At 29.9% G+C, this 23144-nt stretch overlaps 3 protein-coding genes across 5 annotated transcripts; 2 read left to right on the top strand and 1 right to left on the bottom strand.

Moving 5' to 3' along the window:
- Positions 1-1991: 1991 nt before the first annotated feature.
- LOC107943837 (protein FAM91A1) lies at positions 1992-11019 on the top strand. 3 transcript variants are annotated; one of them, XM_016877654.2, is made up of 12 exons: positions 1992-2195; positions 2305-2461; positions 3109-3226; positions 3559-3655; positions 4481-4587; positions 5338-5457; positions 5593-5746; positions 6870-6930; positions 7019-7392; positions 7801-9421; positions 9530-9929; positions 10660-11019. In XM_016877654.2, the coding sequence occupies exons 2-11, from the start codon at positions 2334-2336 to the stop codon at positions 9774-9776; spliced, it is 3027 nt and encodes a 1008-aa protein (XP_016733143.1). In that variant the 5' UTR covers positions 1992-2195; positions 2305-2333; the 3' UTR covers positions 9777-9929; positions 10660-11019. The 3 variants fall into 3 exon arrangements, with proteins under 3 accessions (XP_016733143.1, XP_016733141.1, XP_016733146.1); XM_016877652.2 differs by having other exon boundaries at positions 1993-2195; positions 5335-5457; XM_016877657.2 differs by lacking the exons at positions 1992-2195; positions 2305-2461; positions 3109-3226 and having other exon boundaries at positions 3640-3655; positions 5327-5457.
- Positions 11020-13819: 2800 nt separating this feature from the next.
- Positions 13820-14218, top strand: LOC121218721 (classical arabinogalactan protein 5). Its single transcript, XM_041096412.1, has one exon. It carries the CDS (start codon positions 13820-13822, stop codon positions 14216-14218), a length of 399 nt encoding a protein of 132 aa, XP_040952346.1.
- Positions 14219-19200: 4982 nt separating this feature from the next.
- LOC121218227 (blue copper protein) lies at positions 19201-22238 on the bottom strand. Its single transcript, XM_041095091.1, has 3 exons — positions 22150-22238; positions 19768-19951; positions 19201-19548 (listed from the first exon to the last, which is right to left on the bottom strand). Exons 1-3 carry the CDS (start codon positions 22186-22188, stop codon positions 19346-19348), a joined length of 426 nt encoding a protein of 141 aa, XP_040951025.1. The 5' UTR covers positions 22189-22238; the 3' UTR covers positions 19201-19345.
- Between the last annotated feature and the right edge of the window lie 906 nt (positions 22239-23144).

Below are 23144 nucleotides of genomic sequence, written 5' to 3'. Positions count from 1 at the left end.
TACTAATTTAAAATTTTATAAATTATAAAGGGTTTAAATTGAAAATCTACCATTTTGGGGCGCCATGACCCCCCTGGGTCTCTTAGTGGCTCTGCCATTGGATAGTTTTAAGCATTGTGTCAAAAAGAGCAGATATGATTAGAACCTATAATAAAATTGTAAAAAAAAAGAAAAGAAAAAAGATAATAAAAAAGGAAGATATGAGATTAAAACCACAACAACAACTTAAGCCAAGCTTTCTAGATTTACTTTGGTCATTAAGTAATAAACCCCATTATTGACCTATTCGTTAGGGTGCTCAGTATACAACCCACGTCATGGATTTGAATCGCAAAGATTGTCTACTTGTGTTGTGTATGCGTATAGTGACAATGATTTACTTTTACGAGTAGTGTGTGAATTATATAAAATTATCATGGTCTTAATTTGTATTCTTCAATAACCTAAGGCATAACTTATAAATTCATAATTTCGTTTTTTTAAAATCAAATTTAATTAAAAATTTTAAGGCTAATTTCACAAAATGCCTTTTAAGCTAGCACTCACATTTTAAATTGATCCATAAACTTTAAAACGTTGTTAATTGGGCACCCACTCAGTTAGAAAATTGCGAGAATACCCTTTTGTAATTAAAATAAATAATATTCTTTGAAAGTATTTTAATCTTTTCACTTTAAAATAAACCAATAAAAATATACAAATGGTGCGATTCAAGCTCATGTCGGTTGCATCAGTAAAACTTTTGATTTACCATTCACTAAAGCTTTAATTTGATATTTTGACATATTTTAATTCCTTTATTAGTTATGATAAACAATTTAATCTAATTTTTTTTTTATTTTAATATGTACATATTTCATGTGTTATTATTAATTAGTTTCAAAGCATAAGTTTCATTATTTTTTGTATGTTATTTTTAAGCATATATTTGTGTTCTAAATTTGTGGTTTCCACACACATACACATGTGATATGATTTCTAGTCTCATTTATTTATTTTTTAAAAAATCTATATTATTAATAAAACCTTTGACTAAGTTGGTGTCATGAGTTAACCGAGTACCAAACCGTGTTTGATGAATTTATAAACAATTTTTTTACCACTACACCAATAATAATTCTTGAGTAAATTTTTAAAAAATAACTTTTAATATAAGATATTTTCTCACATATGGATAATATCAACGATCGCGTTGGTGCCACGAGCCCACTCGATATTTAATTTTTTAAAAATAAAATTTTAATGTTGAATTTTCTTTTCACTAACTTGACAACTATTTTATGTGCTATAGAAAAATAATACCATGAAAAACAATTGGAGTGTATTTAATATTCTTAACATGATATATTTACCTATTTAAATTTTCTTTTACTCACAAGTTAAGCAATTTTTTTTATTTTAATTTCGTACATATTGCAAATGTGTTGTCATTATTATTAGTTTCACACCATACGTTTCATTATTTATTATATTTTTTAAAACAAGCATCTGTATGTATGTGAAAATCACGTAAAATTTGATGAGATAAAATATTTTATGTTAAAATTTACTTAAGAATTATTATTCTGTGTCGTGGTGAATGATTTTTATATAAATTCATTAAACATAAGTTCAATCCCTAAACTTGTTAAATTTAGTTATTTTATTTTAAAACTATATAAAAATACGAAAAGACAAAAAAGATTATCAAAATAATAATAGTCATGATTTAATAAAATGATATATTATTTATTTTTTTAACTGAATTGGTACCCGATCAATCAGGGAGGAAGATAAAAAATTCTAAAACCAGTGTATATTTTAATATTTTAAATAATATTTAGTGAATCGTGCTGTCTGCTTGGGGCTCTCATGAGCCGAGCCGATTACCCGATATCCGTGGACCATGTCTGGGCCGAAATAAAAAGCCTAGACCAGTGTACTTTTTTTTCCTTTTATTAAAAAAAATCACAGTGGACTGGGCAAAATCCAAATTCATGCAAAGGGCAATACCAGACCCGCCCATCCATGTCATGAAACAAGCATGCACGTAGTAGTGCCAATTCTAACGTTTCGCCTTCCTTAATTTTTCAGTTCTTTAGATTTGAATCTTTCTTTATAGCGATTTACAAAAAAATTTAGAAAAAAATCAAAACCGTAGCTCGATCCGCCATCGCCACTGCGATCAAAGCTCCCTCTTATTCTCTCTCTTCCAGGTATCCGATCTCACGTAATGCTCATTTCATGGATCGAAATTGGATTTTTCCAAATGATTTATGTACGCCACCTTATTTATGATTGATTGATTGATTGAATGATTTACAGAGGGGGAGGAGATTGAATGATCTACAAAAATGCAGCACATTCCGACGACGGTCGAGGAACAGTTGTTTTTTAAAGCAGTTAAGGAAGAATGCCCGTGGGAGAATTTGCCCAAACGGCTTCAAGCCATTTTTAATTCTAAAGAAGAATGGCACAGAAGGTTAGTTTTGGACTTTGCTGCTTACTCTTTATGCTTTTTACCTTTTAAACTGCTGTTGTAAGGATCATTTAGTTTGTATCTTTGAAGAACTTCATTGTTCTGTTTTAGAGAATAATATAGGATAAAATTCATCAAATGAGGAAATACTTATTTCATGCTTCTAATATCATTGATAGAAACTAACTTTTTGGTGACGAAGTTCTTGAAACTAATTAGAAATTTGAATTGGCATTGCTTTTTTATAGCCATTGCAGCGCAGATTAGAATTTTAGATGCTCCTATTAATAATTGAGGTTTGTCTTTCCCAAATAAGATCTTCTGCTTGGTTTGGGGTTAGTACAGAATCGGTATTGCAGTAGCTTTTGTTTAGGACGTTGACATTTTTGGAAGCTGTTTCATGATGATAGCTCTACAGATTATTGAATATAGTGTTGTTTTATCAGTTTTCATTTACTATTACAACGTACATTTCGTTTTTCTCTGTTAAGCAAGAACATAATGGTTTTTAGATTGTATGTTCTTATTTCCTGTTTAGAACTAAGTAGTCATGTTTTAATGTGCTCTTGGGATCAGTTCTCTTTCCTACTTCTTGGATCTTACCCTCTCTTTTTTGGCTTCTTTCTCTTTCTTTTGATAACTTCATTTAGGATTATTGAACATTGTATCAAGAAAAGGCTCCAATGGGACACTTGTTTCGCTCGCAAAATATGCAAAGAAAATGAATATTATGAAGAGCTGATGCGTGTCTTGCGAAAGAGTCTAGCGGTACGTGTTAAAGAAAGTTCTTTAACCTTTTTAAAAAAAAAATAATTTCCTATAGTATGATTTGAGCCATGATATGTTCTTAGAAATACTTTTATTCTCATAGGATCAATATTCTTGGGTTACAATAAAGGTATATTAATTTTTCACTGGCAACATAAGTATAGATTTTTTTTGTATAATAAATAAGCAGAACTAACATTCAGAAATTTCATTTAAGTGGAATTCCAGAACAAGTTTTTGTACAAGATGTTAAACGACTCTGCCCTTCAATTTTCCCCCTTATAAATTTCTAGCAGTTCTTTGCAATTAATTTTTTATTATCTTGATTGTAGTTATTCCCTTACTACCTTGCGGAATATATTTGCCGTGTGATGAGGGTGTCTCCTTTCCGATATTACTGTGATATGATATTCGATCTTATGAGAAATGGTAATTGCTACCACCTAGTTGGTTTTCTCCTGCAACTTCCTTTTTACGTATTTGTATGACTGCTGATTGAGACATTATGTTGACTGAAGAAAAATCTTGCTAATGGAAACAGTAGCAACTGAAATCTAGAGATCAATCCATTGCTAGACAAAAACCGGACACATCATGAAATGATTGTTGGAAGAATTTCGCAGCTAAGGATGATTAGGATATGTTTGAATCCATCATCATTTTTTTCCTTGGTAGATAGGGTAGAGCTAAAAAACCAGGAAAATCAAAAACCGATTCAAATTGTAGCGTTCAGTTTGGTTTTTATTTAATTCAGTTTGGGTAATAATTAAATTTATTTGGTTTGGTCTTGGCTCATAAGTTAACATACAGTTATTATTAAATTAGCTAAACGACTTAAAAATTCTATGGAAAAGATGTTTCCTTCGATGCATCTACCACTGTATGCTAATTGCTTTATAAATATTAATATATGACAATTTGCAGCGTAGATGTATGCAAGCTATCTAAAAGGTTTCCTTCTTTTTTTGAAATTATATTAGATGCTACAAAATCGATATCCAGCATCTCATTCTTGATTTCTCAGTGTTCAGATTTACAATCAATTTGACTTGTTCTTGTTGAGGTTTTGATTGGACTGGTTGATCAATCCTATAGTATTGAATATTTACATGTTGCTTTATAGACAAATATGTTTGCAATTATGCGGATTTAGTGCAGCAGTAACCTTTTGCAAATGTTACTGCTTTATGAATCTGTATTACTTTCTTATTTAGATAGGTACTCTGACCATTCCTAGGCATTTCTTGTTGACAGAGCAACCTTATGACAGTATCCCAAATTTCAGCGCTGCTGATGCCTTGAGACTCACAGGAATTGGGAGAAATGAATTTATCGATATCATGAATAAATGCAAGTCTAAGGTACTTGATCAGATTTTTGCTTACAAATTCATGTATGCATATTTGTGTAAGGGGGCATGTTTTTGGTTGCTTCTTCTTGCCCTTGCTATAACTTGAATCATTCTTTTGTCTTCTTTTTGTTGCCTAACAGGCAGATTTGCAATATATATATATTTGGGCAGCATTGTCTAATTGCCTTGATATTTGTAGAGCAATACTTGACATTAATAACATTAGTTTAAGCAACAGACTTTCTGCCTGATCTACTACAGGGTAGGGTTGTTTTACAAACCAGCTAAGCTCTAACAATTACCCCTCGAGTCAGCTGGTATAGATATGTTTGATGAACTTTCATTATTTAGTTCATGTATTGTGAATCCCTTCTAATAGACAGATTTGCAATATCTGTGTATTTATTTGGGCAGCATTGTCTAATTGCCTTGATGTTTGTAGAGCAATACTTGACAATAATAACATTAGTTTAAGCAATAGACTTCCTGTCTGATCTAGTACAGGGTAGGGTTGTTTTAGAAGCTGACTAAGTTCTAACAATTCCCCCTCGAGTCAGCTGGTATAGATATGTTTGACGAACTTCCATTATTTCGTTCATGTCCGGTGAAGCCATTCTAACAGGCAAAAATAATTTACCCTGTAAACTTTTGATGGCACTATTTTTCCTGCCTCATGCAAACTAGATTTTATTTATAAATCCAATATAGTACCTTTTTTATCATCTTACCTGTTGGTTACTTATCTGGAGCTATCCAGAAGATCATGTGGAAGCTGAGCAAGTCGATTGCAAAAGAGTTGTTACCTACCCAACCTGTGGACTTTCCAATTGAACCTTGGTGGGGAGTTTCTCTTGTTAACTTTACCGTAGAAGAGTTTAAGGTGATTTCTGGCTGTCCTTTGTCTTATTATCTAAAGACTGTCATCAGATTAGCTTGATATTATGCCTGTTTAGGTTCATCTAGTTGTCTTTGTTAGTCTAATCTGCATCTTCACAGTTCTGTGTTTCTTTTATAGAAACTTTCAGAGGATGAAACGGCAATGATAGATAAAATCTGCAAGGAAGAAGCTAATGCATATGTCCTTTTTGATCCTGATATTATAAAAGGTCTGTATCGACGGGGATTGGTCTATTTTGATGTTCCTGTATATCCAGATGACCGTATTAAAGGTTAGCCGTTTGCTTTCAGACTCTCTGCCAATGTAGGATCTCTACGTTTATTCATCTGAAGCTCTTCATTAAAATAATTCATGGTTGCAAGGAAACAAGGATATTCTCTTCTTTAAAACTGCACTCGTTTTAGGAAGATGCACTTAATGCCGTTACTACTTGTCTCTATACCTGGGATTGCTTTGACTACTACATTTTTCTTTTTCTTTTTTTTTTCCCTTAAATTTATCTTTGGAAAAAAGATCCTTTCATTTTTGGTTTTCATAGTGGTATCTCTGTGTGTATCACTGGTGGTAATTTGAAAACTGAAGTATACCTTTTCTGGGCCAGAAAACTGAAGTATATTCAGAGCTCTGACCTTTTTGATTGATTAACCTTATTGAAGTATACCTCATAGTTAACTTTCATAGTAAGAAAATTTTCAGGTTTTTTCTCTGTTTTATTTGCATGCGTTGACCAGTGACCTTGTCCATGGAGTAACTAATTGCACTAACAGTTTAACCAGTTGTGAGAGAAATAGAGAATCAGCAGATGCCTATCTTGGGGTGATTAATCTATCCCGAATGCATTTGAGCAGTCTGAGCATTGCTTGTCTCCCCTTCCTCCTTAATTCATACTATGGCAAGTATTTTGGAGATAAAAATAATAATTCTAATGGAATAGATAGAAGGAAGAAGAAAAAACATGGTGTTAAGAGACTCTTGGTCAACCATAAACACTCGAAAATCCTTTCCCAAATCTGCTTCCGTTTAGAATCAAGAGATGATAAAAAGTTACATCCCATTCCATTTGATCAGACATGTTTCGTAGTGATGAGGGTCAAAGACCAAGAAGTGAATTATTTATCATCCAAGCAATCTTCTTGGGGTCTGGGTATTTTTTTTCCTTAAAAAATATATTTAAAATAGACATTGCCCTTTTTATTATCTCTCTTTTTTCTTTAGGATGCTTTCTGCATAGCTGTTTACTTTATTTCAAGTTCTCTACTGTTTACTTCTGTGGATCTACCTGCTGCTGCTTAAATGTGTTTTGAATTTGCTAATGGAATGGCATGGCACTTGACCACCTCTGTTTGAGTCCTTTATGGTATGTGAATCGAGTCATTAATGCTGTTGTAGTTCAGTTTGTAGGCTTGAAGGGTTTATTTCAAACAAGGAGCAGTCTTATGAGGATCCTATTGAGGAGTAAGTTACTCTTTGATGTTTTGGTCATTCAATGTCATTTAGTAGCAGTGTAACTTGGATTTTTAATGCTAGTTACTGCGTTATTCAGGTTGCTATATGCAGTTTTTGTTGTTTCAAGTGAGCATGCTACTGTTGCTGAGCTGGCATCAACCTTACAAGCGGATCTTACTATACTGCAGGCTGCTGCATCTTTCGTTTGCCGCTTGGGATGGGCAGAAAAAGTAATTGACCCGGCATCTATTCTTCAAGAAAACACAACGTTATCTCATGGTGTTGTCCTTACGGATGAAGAAGAGTCCTCTCACCGCAGTTCAACCTCTGCAAATGTGTCCACTGATGGTGACTCTGCTCATCAAGGAGATTTTTGGGGGACAGAAAACCACCGTTCTCATGATGCTCGGGTTGCTTTTGTCGTTGATGCTAATATAACATCTTATCTTATGATGGGCTCCGTTTCACCGGGTTGGTTACCTTTTCTTTGTTCCCTTTTGAATGTCTTGTTTTTATGTCCCAGTTCCAGTCATAACCATTAATGCAAAATAAGAATGCATCAAATAAGCTCATTATTAACTTATATTGAATTTTTTTGTTCTTTCTAAAACGGCTCAACTTGAGCTTTCTAGAGTAGAGGGGGTGCTCCAAGATAGGACAAGAGGAACTATTTGTTATCCCATGGTGCTTGTATTATGGCTTATGGGGAGGAATAGACATATTCCGGTCATTCTAGTTTGAATGAAATGATTAGACAGGCTCCAGTATTGAGTGTTATAATTTCTCGTGGTTTGTTATCCTCAACATCTGCATCCATGTGCACTTACTTTTCCTCTTCTCTGACAATATTTGTATTTCCTCTTACTGAAATTTTTGCAGGATTGAAATCTCATGCTGTGACGTTATATGAAGCAGGGAAACTAGGCCATACTAGCATTGCAAATCTTTGCAAAGACCTGAGCACGTTGGAGGGAACAAAATTTGAGGGAGTGTTGCAGGAATTTGCAAACCATGCATACAGTCTCCGCTGTGTCTTGGAGTGTCTACTATCTGGTGGTGTTACCGCTGATACTAGAGCCGTGGAAGTTGCTGACAGAGCGAGAGTGTCAACTTCAGGCTGTGATGAGTCTAGTATGATAGCTGACACATCATTGACCAATGTATCAGACCAATCTGCTGCTAAAGAAACTGAAGAAAACATTAATGATGCTAAAAATTTAGCAACGTCCCAGGAAGATTCCTTTTTGGACAACTCTGTACCTGAAACGACTGGTAATAACGGATCTGCTACCCTAGCAGAAGATGGTAAGCTCTCGAGTGAGTTTTCCAAGTCAGGTCTGATTGTCCAGAATGTTGAGAAAATGATACATATGCAAGGACCTGACCAAGGAAAAGGAACTCCAAGGAAGAGAAAGAGATATCGAGTGGATATCCTCCGCTGTGAAAGCTTGGCTTCTCTGCCAAAGGCAACCTTAGATCGGTTATTTCTTCGTGACTATGATATAATTGTGTCTATGATTCCTCTTCCACATTCATCTGTTCTTCCTGGGCCTACAGGTCCTATTCATTTTGGTCCTCCCTCTCACTCATCAATGACACCATGGATGAAATTGGTGCTATATTCAACGGTGGCCAGTGGGCCTTTATCGATCGTACTGATGAAAGGACTATGTCTGCGCATGTTACCTGCACCTTTAGCTGGTTGTGAGAAAGCCCTTATATGGTCTTGGGATGATTCAACGACCGGAAGCTTGGGTGGAAAGTTTGAAGGAAATTTAGTCAAGGGAAGTATACTTTTACACTGTTTGAATTCGATGCTCAAACACTCTGCTGTTATAGTGCAGCCCTTTAGCATATATGATCTTGATGGCTCTGGAAAAGTTGTTACAGTTGACATACCCTTGCCCCTTAAGAACTCTGATGGCTCAGTTGCTCCCGTAGGGGACAAGCTAGGACTATGTGCAGGGGAATGTTTGAAATTGAATGATCTATTAACTGTTTTGGCTCACAAGATAGAGTTATGGACAATTGGTTACATTCGCTTACTAAAACTTTTTAAAGAAAGGGAATCGGATAATTTTGGCCCCAATGGGAAGTATGAATGGGTTCCACTGACCATTGAATTTGGGATGCCACTTTTCAACCCAAAATTATGCAATAACATATGTGAAAGGATTGTCTCCTCAGAGTTGCTTCAAGTAGATTCACTTACTGAGCATCATAATTCAATGCAAAACATGCAAAGAAAGTTGCGTGATTTTTGTGCAGAGTATCAAGCAACAGGTCCTGCAGCAAAACTTCTTTACCTAAAGGAGCTGCAAAAGGATGGTTCGAAGGATTCAGAGCATGACATCAACTATCCTAGTAGTGGAAAGTGGAATCCACTGGTAGACCCTTCTTCTCCCATTTCTGGAGCATCTAATGAGCATCAAAGATTCAAACTTGCCTGTCGACAGCGTAGTCGGACCGAAGTTTTGAGCTTCGATGCCAGCATTCTTAGGTCTTTGAAATCATTATACCTATTTTCTTTTTCCTCCACTTAAGACTTGCTTCTCATGGTAGTATTCAGTTATGTTTATTTACTAGTAGCGATGAAATAAATTTGCAGATCATTTGCCGTAACTCCAGTATATGAAGCTGGCACAAGATCTGTTGAAGATTCCCCTGCAGCAACTGCACCCAGAGTTGATCTTGATGAAACTGACAGCGGTGAAGTTATCCTTCCCGGTCTTAACCTCATTTTTGACGGTGCAGAGTTGAATCCCTTTGATATTGCTGCTTGCCTGCAGGCTCGCCAGCCAATTTCATTAATAGCAGAGGCAGCTTCGGCCTCTACATCTTTTGCAATTAATTAAACAGGTCTTATGAATGTGAGAAGTGTGGATTGGATATTTGTCTCCATACACTGACAAATGGAAGTTATTGTAGCCTTCATACTGCGTTATTCTTGGTTATCTGGTTCATTTTTGAAGTCATCTTATGGATGTGAACTAGCAGTTGCATCAAAGGTAAATTATCGACACCTTTTTTTTCTCTTATAATATCATATTTGTTGCCTTTTTATATATATGGGGCTTCATTGCAATATTTTATAAATTCAGGGCTTTCTTGGTATTTTAATTTAGGATCAATTTAACTAAATGTGTCCCAAGCTACCACCTAGACTCCAAGCTATCAATATTATATCAATTAGGTGTTTCAGTCTACTTAGTTGTTAATTTAGACATTAGATACTAGTTCGGATCTAATATGAAATATATTTAAAACATGTTAATCTAATTATAAACACATGTAAGTATTGCATTAATAGCTTGGATCTAACATGTTTTAAAAAATAGTGTTATTAAAATTTAGGTAAACTATTTTTTTAACATATCAGATCTAAAATATTCACATAACGGATACACATGTTTACAGTTTGTCTCATGTATTTTAAATACACTCCCAAGCCATATTTGAGCTGTTATGTAACACCTAAGCTAATGGCTAGACTAATGGAAGTACCTAACTGATACAATATTAATACTTTGAGAACTCAATTAGAATGTTTTGACTAGATCATAATTGAGTACCTAGAATTTTACCGGTGTTTAAGATCCTCCTACTTTAATGTTTTGAGTCCATATCAATCTATTCTCTAGATGTGAACTGTGATGTCTCTAAGGATCTTTTTCTACATACAAGCATTCTTCCTGTTTTTTCTCAAGAATTTAACATTACACTTTTACCTAAATGCAGATACTCTTTTACCTGTTGCTTGAAGGTTTTTTTCCAGATTGTTGCGGGTTAGTATATGCCAATTGAAAGTTTTTCTTTCTTTTTCTGATTAGTCAGTTTATTACTGAAATATTACCCTTTTCTTCTCGTTGCTTGGCGGCTTCAAGCAGAGGTAGAAACTTTTGACATACTACATACATATGCAAGAAAACAAAGATAGCTTTATTTATTTTTATTCTTTATTTTTGAAAAAAAAATGTAGGAACAGTTTTAGCATTTGGACTTGGTAAGTTACATAAGAAAATTTTTCTCATGATTTTATGCTAATTCTTTGTATATAGTATAGAAACCCTTTTTGCAATTTGATTTTGTTAAATTTCATTAATCCATTCGGTTTTGGTGTCATTTAATTTAATTTGTATTATAAATTTAGAAAATAGATAAAAAGAGATTAGACCTCCTTATATACACTTAAAGAGTACAATACCATCCTTACCCCCTCTAGCATTAACCTATTTTGTCATCTCTATCCCTTCCTATAATATTGTATTGATATAACAAGAAAAAACAAACTTTTTTTTATCATTGACTTTGCCTAATACAACCATAACCTTAATAAGATTATTTATATTTTTTTCTATTATTTTATCAATAATTATTAGTTTTTTAAGAAAAATATTCATATATTTTTTTAGTTAATGAATTTTTTTTAATTTTTTAATATAATACTTAAAATTACTTGTAATCTTTTCTCAATTTTTAAATAGGAAGATAATAAATATGGTTAGTTTATAAAAAAAAATTGAGATTTTTCCTCCAAAACGCTTCAATTAACAAATTTAAAGAAATAAAAGATAAGGAGCAATTAACATTCAAATTCTTCTTTTTTTCTCTTTAATATCTCGAAATACTAATAATCTGTACTTTTTATAACAGAACTGTGATACCAAAATAATAATTAGAAAAAAAATATTATTAATAAATTAAATTATAAAAAAGACAAAAAAATGAAAATGAAAGAATAACAAAATCTTATATATCTGTTTTAGATGTGTTTGAAAGAAAACTATCACCCATATACTATTTTTGGATTATTATCAAATATTTTTTTAGTATTATTACGATATCATTCATATTTATTTTATAGTTTAAATTTGTTAGTATTTAGCAAAATCAACCTACTGCCAAGATTATGTCAGAAAATTCAATGCAATTCCAACTCAGTTCGTACACTCACCTCGCATGAAACAAGAGAAAACAAACTAACACGATGGATTAACGTCCTTTGCAATATCCTTGCCTAAACAAAGTAACCAATCGAGTGTTTAACAGAACGTCAAGTAAACAAGCAAAATCTCGCTTTGACATAAAAGTGCTAACACAACAGAATCGCAAATGAAAGAAAATCACAACAGAACTTACTCAATATCAACCTTACAGGCAACAAGACTTCCCAATTCACATAAAATCGATTGCAGAAAAGAAGAAAAATAAAAGAAGGAAGAACAGGAAAAAAAAACAAGAACTAAGATTTTCAAAAAATAAAAGAACGATAACGTTTTCTTAGAATGTTTTAAAATAACCACCACCCCTTCCGACATCTGCGAAAAATATATTTCCTTATACGTACGATGGGGTTTGAACTCGGAACTAGACAGAATATAGACAAATGCTTAACAAGTGAACCAACAAGCTCATTCTTATCATTGATTTCCTCAGAATCGCACTTAACCACCTAACACATGAATAAGGGTTGTTTAAAAAATAACAAAACTTTTAGTAACACAACTTGAACTCTAGACCTTAAACACAAAAGCAGAGCACAGAACAGAGATACAAAATTCTAATTACTGTAGATTCTCACAATTAAACTCTTAAAAGTTTTGGGTGTTACAAAGAAACTCTAAAGAATTTATGAAAATAGTGAAAAAATTGACACTTATTTAGAGTGTAAACGTGAGCCGTGAAAGCTATTGGGGATCGACCCGATTAAGCAACAAACATGTAAAAAAATAGCGGAAGAAATTAAAAAATTGAACACACAAATTTAACGTGAAAAAACCCCTCCAAAGAGAATAAAAACTACGGGCAAAATAATTTTACTATAATGACAAAAGAACAAAGTGTACAAAAGATCGAGATAAAAACTAAACTCCAAAACTCGAAAACAAAGAACTCTCAAAACGTAAACACAAAATTTTCTAAAAATATTATAAGTTCTAATCTTTAAAAAAGCGTATTTATAGGCTAAATTTGTACGTCAAATAATAATAAAATAATCTAGACTAATCAGAGTTCGACTGAAACAAATAAACAGAGTTTAATTAGGAGATTATCTCTCAAATTTGACTAAAATATGAGTTATACTCATCAAGAACGATTTCTAGTTGACGGAGGATTAAAATCAACTTTTAAATTTATTAAAATGTATTTATTTTACTAATTTATTTGTAAAATAAAAAAATTTATTGAGGATAAATGGCATAATAAATTTTTTATTTAAGAAAATAGATAATGGGGCAAAAATAATTCCTTTTTTTTTCATCAATAATTATTCTTTATTTAAACTAATAAAAAATTTTAAAAACATAAGAATAATGCAGGTACAAAATATTAGGCTGTCCACGTCAATTGGTACCTGAGATCTTATAATTTAATACAAATGTAAATCCTAATTTAGTGATGGTAATCCTAACTCTAATAATTATTTTATATTAACAAATTGTTATCAAAATGTAAAACCTATGTATTGCTTTTACATTCAAAAAGCTCATAGAAACATAATTAATGAAAATAATTATTTTTATTTTTATTTTATTTTATTCACTTATTAATTTTAAAAAATATGAAAAACATAGCTAACCGTAAAATATTATTTCATAATTTTATCGATTTTCTTTATTTTAAACAAATAAATTTCAGTCGTCGAGAAAATTTTGAATTATTATTAATAATCTTTTTTTAAAATACATTTTTAACTAAAAACAATGAAATTTAGGCTTCTGGACTAAATTGAAATTAAGCATAAACTATTGGACCTTGACAAAGAAAAAACCCTTCTCTAAGCTCAAGGCCCAACCTTTCCCTATATATAGCCCTTCACCGTTCTCCCTGTACCCTACTGACGCTTCTTTAACCCTTATTCCTCTCGGTTCAAAGTCCCGTTGAATTCTATTTTACAATGGCCAAATCTTTTGCTTGCTTCCTTCTCTTTGCCCTCATTGCCGGTTGTGCTCTCGGCCAAGCTCCCAGCTCCGCTCCAACCATGTCACCGCCGTCTTCTTCTCCGAAACCAGCTCCCAAGATCTCTCCGACCACCGCTCCCACCGTTTCTCCAACAGCTTCTCCGCCTTCAACCGCCACTCCTCCATCTTCAGCCCCTGAATCTTCTCCAACTTCCTCTCCTCCTGCTCCTCCCACCTCTCCCACTGGTTCTCCCGGCGCTACTTCTCCTACAACCTCCATAAGTCAGCCTCCGGCTTCGTCTCCAACTGCGCCAAGTGCGGCGGCCCTGAAAACAGTCACTCTCGCCGGGTCTGCATTTGCAGTCGTTTTAGCAGCCGCCGCTTTGTTGATCTAGATCTGAATTTGAGGAGAATTTTAGATTTGATGATTTTTAAATTTTTAGGCCCTTTTTTAAATTCTTATTTTTAGTATAGTAGTAGTATTTTATTTCTTCTTTATTTGATGTTTAGTTAATTTTATTTATTTATTGTTAATTTTTATTTACAAGTGTCCGGCGGTATAACTCATCACTCTTAGTTATGGCTTTTTTTATTATTTAAATTTTATCGTATTTTATTTTGCACTTAAATTCCCCTAAAATTTTGCAATCATACTCAAATAAAATTTCAATCGCTAACATATTCATACTTGGAATGAAAATATAAAATATAATTAAATCACATTATTTAATTTAGATTCAATTCAAAAAGAAATTAAGAACTAAAACAATTATTCTGTAGTAATAATACAATGAATTACCAAAGAATCAATTTTTTTATAACTATCTTTATTAAATATGGTTATTTAATGGCCAAAAATGTATACAAATAATTATATACAAACATATGTGTATATATATAAGCGGTGATTAAACATGGCATGAAATAAGGATGTCATGATGCGTCATTTTGTATTTTTTTTCAGTTATTTAATAATATATTCTTAAATTTAATATTTTTTTTAATTTGGATTTGTTTAAATTTTAGAGTTTTAAATTTGATTTAATTAAAAGAATATCAAAATTATCTATAAATAACATGAATAGATTTAGTTAAAAAATTCTAGTTTTTCTAATTTTTAATGCCATAATATAAATATATAAATATAACATATTTAATACAATAATGGTAGATTCAATCTAATATTCAAGCTAATGTTAATAGAATCTAATAATTCAATTTTAATTATATATATATATATTTATTATTTATTTATATATTTAATATCTTTTTTTATATCTTAGTTATATTTCTTTTATATTAATATAGTAATATAATATTACTAATATTACTGACTCCATTTTTATTTTCTAGTTTATTTTATATTTTAGTATATTTTATATCTAAATTATATAGAAATTTTTTTTATATAGATTTCATTTAATCGATCGATTTAATAGATTTAATATAGACTAAATTTATTTCTATTTAGTTTCGAGTTCTAAATAGAGATAGTTAGAGTCAAAATTTTCAGTGAGTATAACTTGTTTCGGAATATTTACAACATTCCTTTTATATAAACCTTTTTATTCATCTTTACAAAATTTAAACTTTCTAAATTCATTTGTGAAAAGGGGTCCTAAAAGAATTTTATTGGATAAAATGATATATTTTATATATGATTGGTCATCTAATCATGGTTACATAGATATGTTTTATTCAATATCCTTAACAAAAGGTATAAGAGGGTTGGCAGCACTAACTCATTTTTTTGATAGGCGAGTAATCGATGGAATTACAAACGGAGTAGGGATTACAAGTTTTTTTGTGTGAGAAAGTGTAAAATATCTAAGGAGAAGTCACATCTCGTTTTATCTATTATTGTATTTATTTTATGTATTAATTTTTTTAGTAATTTACTACTTTATTTTATTTTAATTTTATGCAATTTATATATTAATATTATATTTATAGATTTTCATTTTTTTAGAATATTAAAAAATTATTATTATATAATTTGAATAAAGTTGGTAAGGATTAAAATATCCCTTCCCTTTTCTATTTATTTCTAGGATCGATTTTTTTTTCTAAAAATAACTAAATATAAAAAGAGTATAAATATTTAATAAGATAATGTTATCTTCTACTTTCCTTATATAAAAAGGAATTCTAATATATATTTATTTAATTAATAAATATATTTTTTATTTTCTTTATTTTACTCCAATTTTAAAAAAAATATTTCCTTATTTTACTCCAAGTGTTAATATTCAAATATCTTTAATAATAGGTTATTATCATTAAATTCTTGATAGCCTTAATTTCAAATAATTGTTTTATTGTTATTGTTATGAATAAATATATTAAATTTTAAATTTGATTATTTAGAATCTTGTATCGAGGCCAAAAATAACTTCAAAATTTTAAGTATTTATGGAAATACATATATTATCAATTTTACTTAGTAAATATAATATTTTGAATATGATAATAGAAGATAATAATTTTTTAGTTAAAAATGGCAAGAAATAATTAGTGAAACCTAAAATTCAGTGATCTATCAGTATATCATAATTATTTAAATTTATAATTAAAATTTATTCAATAATTTTATTGTCATTAATTGGAAAGTTTTTTTACACCCGTTAATTAATTCCTTTTGTTTTGCTTTAACCTGTTACTATTTTTAAGAGGATTTTTAACTGTAGTTTCTGAAATTATAATAAGAAGAGTTCATGAAAAATAAATTATATTTATTTTAAACTAAATTGTGATAAACAATATCATTTAATTTATCCCAATTTTACAAAAAAAAAATAGTTTTCTATTTAATTTTGCGTATTTTTAGCCCTTAAATTTTAAAAAGTTTCAAAAAATATTTTTAAGATTAAAAATTATTAAAAATTATTAAAAATTATTTTTTAAAAGGTAAAGATATTTCTTTTTATTTTTTAAATCTAAGAGAATCTTAGTAAAATTCCTTTTTCTAGAAAAAGGTAAAAATATTTTTTAAACCTAAGAGAATCTTAAAAAATATTTAATAAGATAATGCTATCTTCTACTTTCCTTATATAGAAAAGAATTTTAATATATATTTACTTAATTAAGAAAAATATTTTTGATTTTCCTTATTTTACTCCAATTTATATATACAAGTGTTAATATTCAAATATATTGTAATAATATGTTATTATCCTTTAATTCTTGATATCCTTATTTTCAAATAGCTGTTTTATTATTATTATTATTGTTATAAATAAATATAGTAAATTTTAAATTCGATTATCTAAAATTTTGTATCATACCAAAAATAACACCAGATATTTTCATATTTACGCGAATACATATATTATCAATTTTACTTAGTAAATATAATATTATTTTGTTGTAAATAATATAATTTTATGGATATAATTTTTTAGTTAAAATAGAAAGAAAAGATCAGTGAAACTGAAATTTCAGTAATCTATCATAATTATTTAAAATTAAAATTTATTAAAAAGCATTGTAAACCATGGCAAAGCTTTGGCACAACCACCATGCATGGAACTAGTCCAAGACAGGCCAATCCCCACCCTTGAGCTTGCCATTTTCTTGTGGAAGAGACTAGGTGGAGAAACACTTTGAAAACAGAGAGAGGAGAATTTTGTAATAAAAATTTCTGGAATGGAGTTTCCTTTTATAATGCCATGGAAGGGATATGTTTGGTACACTTAATTCCCATGCAAAATCAATGTTTTGTGAAAGGGAAAATTCATTCCAAAAGGATGACACCCTTATCTAACACTAAAGATTTTTCGGATCGAGTTTAAGTGTAAGAAGATGAGGTTGGAATTTTTTTAGAGGAATTGAATTTTAATTTAAAAAAATGTAGCGATAAAAATTTAATTTCGTCATTTTATTAACATAATTATTAAATTTTATGTTGTTATCATTAAATTCTTGATAGCCTTAATTTCAAATAACTGTTTTAATATTATTATTAAGGATAAATATAGTAAATTTTAAATTTTACTTAGTAAAATTAATATTATTTTATTGTAAATAATATAATATTATGAATATGATAATAGAAGATAATATTTTTTTTAGTTAAAAATAGCAAGGAAAAATCAGTGAAACCCAAAGAAGTTCAGTGACCTAACAATATATATTTAAAATTAATTGGAAAGCTTTTTATAACCATTAATTAATTCCTTCTGTTTTGTTTTAATATGTTTCTATTTTTAAGAGAATTTTGAACCCTACTTTCTAGAATTATAATAAGAGTCCATGAAATTTTAAATTATATTTATTTTAAATTAAATTGCGATAAACACTATCACCTAATTTATGAATATATGAATCTTAATTTAATGTAATTATATTTATAATATTTTTTATTTTTAATATAATAAGTTATTTGGCCCACTAATTTTATATAATAAAAAAAGTAATTTTAACTCTCTATTTAATCTTACACTTTTTTTAGCTTTTAAAATTTTAAAAAATTAAAATAAATATAAAAACTATTTCTAAAGATTAAAAATCATTAAATTTATTTTAAAATTTTTTAATTTTATAAAACAAACATTTTTAAAATTTTATAAAAAAAATAATTAAATGCGAACGTGTCATCTACGCGATAATACATGTGTATGTCGTCACGTCAGCAAAGTTAACAAACATTACATTTTCCATCCATTTTGGGGTCATTTGACAAAAAAACAAGTTTAAGGACTAAAAGTGGTGAAAATTTAAATAGAGGGTTAAAATAATTTTTTTACAAATTTGGAGAGCCAAAAAAGCCATCGTGCCTTTTTTTTTGTTTTTTTCCAGTAAATCATGATATTATTATTTGGTGAATTAAAAGAGAATGACAAAACCCTAATAGCAACGTGACTTGCACGACTTGAACTTAGATCATACTTGGAGCGGTGAACACCCTAACCATCAAGTCAACATACAAGGTTCATTTATAAAAAAAAACATTAATATCAATGTCACATATTTATTATTTATAAGCACATAAATTTAAATAAAAATCACAGTTTTACGTATAAAATTACACCAAATCAAAATTTATGTGTTAAATCATAGGCCGTTGAAAATTTATGAAAATTTTAATTAGTCCCTCCCAAAATTTTATAAAATCTCATAAAGCATCTCTTTTTTTTTTGAAAATTTAAACAAGGACTTTCAATTTTTTTAGAAATTCTTATTAAGCCCATCAACATTTTAATCCTTATAATTAAACCCCAAATTGTTTTGGGAAATTCTCATTAAGCCCTCTAAAATTTTTAGAAATTTCAATTAAACCCTTAAATTATTTTGACAAAATTAATTAGGCCCTCCTAAAACTTAACACTAAGATCCACCACTATTTTAAATCACACATCGAAAAAAAATCCATATGTACTTTTGAAATTTATTCCTTTATTTAAATATAAGATTTTTTTGGATAAAAAATTTGAAAAATAAGATAAGCAAAGTCATAACAAAATTAGTTATGGAAAAGGCCCCAATGGTGTGTGGTTGATGAATGGATTAATATCGGCCGGAGATTAAGCGGTAACATTAGCGATGAACTTCATGCCTTGGGCACAATAACCAGGTGTACCGCAGATGAAGTAATTAGGGCCGGCGTTGAGGAGAGAAATGACGGTGGAGCCGCTGTTGTCGGAGCTGATCGGATGATCGATATTGCATGTGTTGTAGTCATTTTCAAAGACTTCATCTATTGCATAGGCACTTGAATAATCGAACACTGTTAGGCAACCAAATTTTCAGCTTCTAAGCTCATGGATATATTAGTAATTTTCCAATTAAATTAGTGCCAAGTTAATTCGTGACATCAACTTGGCCGAAAGTTTAATATTAGTATAAATAGATACGTCAAATCGATTCTAAGGTCGATAAAAAAATTGTTAAAATTTTGAACTCCAATAATCTAAAATATAAAAATTACACGAAATGGAGGACTAACCAAGTAAATCACCAAGTTTAAAGTTCTTGGATTTAGCCCAGGCATCATAATCAACACCAACAACCCATCCACTGCTCTCACCAACGGTGAAAACTGTAGCTTCCAGCCTCTGCACCACCATACACCACCACATCACCACCACAACACCCGCCATTGTCGTCCTTGCCGCTGACCTTGCCATTTTCTTATAAAACCAGAGAACAATATTATTACAAAATGGAAATTTGGCCCTTCTTTTTTGGTATTTCTGAAAATTGGGTGGACAACTTTGTATATAAACATTAGTACATGTAATATAATTGGAAAGCCAGGTCACATGTCCTTAAATGTACATGAAAAAGGCTAAAATATAAATCTTCATTTATTACTTTTGATTAAAAGGGCAGATATTATACTATTTGTTGTTTATAATGTCCAAAAATGAAGATATGTCAAATATGGAAGTGGAAATGGTGCACTAGAAAATATGTAATTTTGAGTGATAGCTCAATTGATATAGATATTGTGGTCAATACAAAAAAATATTGATTCGAGTATGTTGAAATGTATTATCCTCTTATTTATGAGTCGGGAGAGAGTTATGGGTAGTTCAATGCGCGAGTCCTTACCTCACTTTGTGTCATGTGTGGATCTTCAATAGATTATTATATGAAAAAAAATTCTTTACTCTAAATTTGACATGCATAACCTATATGAATAGAACATGAAATATAACAGTTAAATTATTAAAATATTAATTACAGAAAAAATTATAAGAAAAAGTAAAACCATATTAGTTTATATCATAATAACCATATTAGTTTATATCATAATAAGTGGATCCCTCCTCCCAACACACATAGTATAAAATTTAAGTGGTTTTTCATCATTCTGTAATTTTTTATATAATGAATATTTTAACAATCAAACCGTTGAATTTATAAATATAGTTGTACTTGTTGTAACACCCCTTACCCGTATCCGTCGCCGGAATAGGGTGCGAGGCATTACCAAAACACATACACTTGTAAACGTATTTAACCGTATTATAAAATTTCATCTAAATTAAAACTTTCAAATTTTTAACATGCTTTTATAATTCTTCACAATATATCCTCTAAATATTATATTCATAATAAATATGGCCTACGAGACCCGGTTTATATTCATGCAATTCACAAGTCTTAACAATTCAATGCTTCATTTCCATTTACTTCTCATACAATTCAATATCATTAAGTTCAATACTAATACGTATTTACCATTTAACTCAACGTTTATCGATTATGATCAAATATATGACCGATTTATACACAAGTCATTCATATATTTTCTAATTTTCCTCCTCCTCCTCTCCATTCCACATCCGTAATGTATATAACACGCTTAAATAACATCAACTATATTTTCACTATTTACTTATAAGTAAATTCAAATCTGTCTATCCGAGTCAGAGTCATCAAATTATTTATATCTTGAGTTACGAAACTTCAAATTAAGATCCGTAAATTTTATCTGAATATAGACTCACATATCTTCTTACCATAAAATTTTCAGAATTTTTGGTTTAGCCAATAAGTACAGTTTATTCTTTAAAGTTTCCCCTGTTTCACTGTTCAATAGTTCCAACCCTTCTTCACTAAAAATTAATTATCTCATGGTACAGAATTCGGATGATGTTTCCGTTTGTTTATTATGAAAATAGACTTAATAAGGATTCTAAGCATATAAATTATAATTCATAATTATTTTTTTACAAATTTTAATGATTTTACAAAGTCAGAACAGGGAAACCTCAATTCATTCTGATCTTGTCTCACAAAACCTATTATATCTCATGATTTACAATTTTATTGCTTACACCGTTTCTTCTATGAGAAACTAGACTCAATAAGTTTTAATTTCATATTTTATTCATCCTCTAATTCAATTTCTACAATTTATGATGATTTTTCAAAGTTAACCTATGGCAGCTGTCCAAACTGTTTTTGTGCATAATGTTAATTACCATTTTTCCCTAAGCTTTCAATAAATGATAATTTCATCCCTGCTCAATTAGCCTCTCAATTGAGCTGATTTTTCTCAATTAACACATTATTCCATCACTCTAAACTACTTTATAACCTTTGGAAATCAGAATTTTAGCACTAGACTTTAATTCCAAACTTTTTCACAATTAGGTCCTACAAATCAATTTCTATCGAAATTACCTAATAAAATCATCTCATAAACAAATTAAAGCTTCAATTTCATGCTATTTCATCATAAACTTACAACACATATTCATAGCAACTTTCAATTTCATTCATAAAATCAAAAACTAATGAATTCAACAAGTGGATCTAGTTGTAAAAGTCACAAAAACACAAAAAAATTTAAGAAATAATCAAGAATTGAACTTACATGATTCAAATATATGAAAAACCAGCTTGGAGGGACCATTCAATGGCGTTTTTTGTCTGAGAAATATGAAGAATTGACTAGAAACTCTTTTAGTTAAGATTTTTATTTGTTAACTTTTGCCAAATTTCCAATTTTGCCCTTATTACATCACTTTTCCAGATTTTTCTTCTCTTATGCCGTCTCAACTATTCCATATTGGCATATTTATTCCTTAAGTCCCTCCTTATTTACCACTTAAGCTATTTAATCACTTTTAACAAATTTTACATTATTTTCATTTTAGTCCTTTTAATTAATTAACCACCAAAACGTTAGAATTTTCTAACGAAACTTTAATACCAACTCAATGACACTCTATAAATATTTATAAAATATTTATGGCTCGATTTATGAGTTTGAAGTTTCAATACCTCATTTTCGATTCTAATTATTTTAATATTTATTCCTAATACACTATTCACTATTTCAAAAATTTTCCTAACTTCACATTTAATTTAACTTATACTCACTAAATTAATAATATTTTCTACTCATTTGTCAGATTTAGTGATCTCGAATCACCATTCCGACACCACTGAAAATTCAGGCAATTACAATTTCATTTTTCCTCGTTGGATTTGTGGTCCTGAAACCACTGTTCCGACTAGACCCAAAATTGAGCTGTTATACTTGTCATGTATGTACAATTTTGAATCAATCTGATATCTTTGTTCTATCAATCTAAAATATTGTCTATATTAATATATATTTAATGATTAATTTTTTTTTACATAAACTGAATGGTTTGGAATTTTTAATTAATATGAAACTTGACATACATGATCTACATGGATGAAGCATTAAATATGATGGTAGAATTGTTAAAATATTAATCGTATAAAAAGTTATGAAAGAGTGTAAAACCACTTAAATTTTACATTGGTGCAAGTGGATCCCTTCCATATATATAGAGAGAGGAGGGTGGATCTAGAGGTGATCATGGGACAGGGTGGGCT

This window comes from Gossypium hirsutum, chromosome D06 (genome assembly GCF_007990345.1).
Source record: "Gossypium hirsutum isolate 1008001.06 chromosome D06, Gossypium_hirsutum_v2.1, whole genome shotgun sequence".
In the NCBI taxonomy this organism is placed as follows: domain Eukaryota; kingdom Viridiplantae; phylum Streptophyta; class Magnoliopsida; order Malvales; family Malvaceae; genus Gossypium; species Gossypium hirsutum.
The sequence above is the reverse complement of the archived record's forward strand: the minus strand, read 5'-3'. Positions and strand labels throughout refer to the sequence as shown.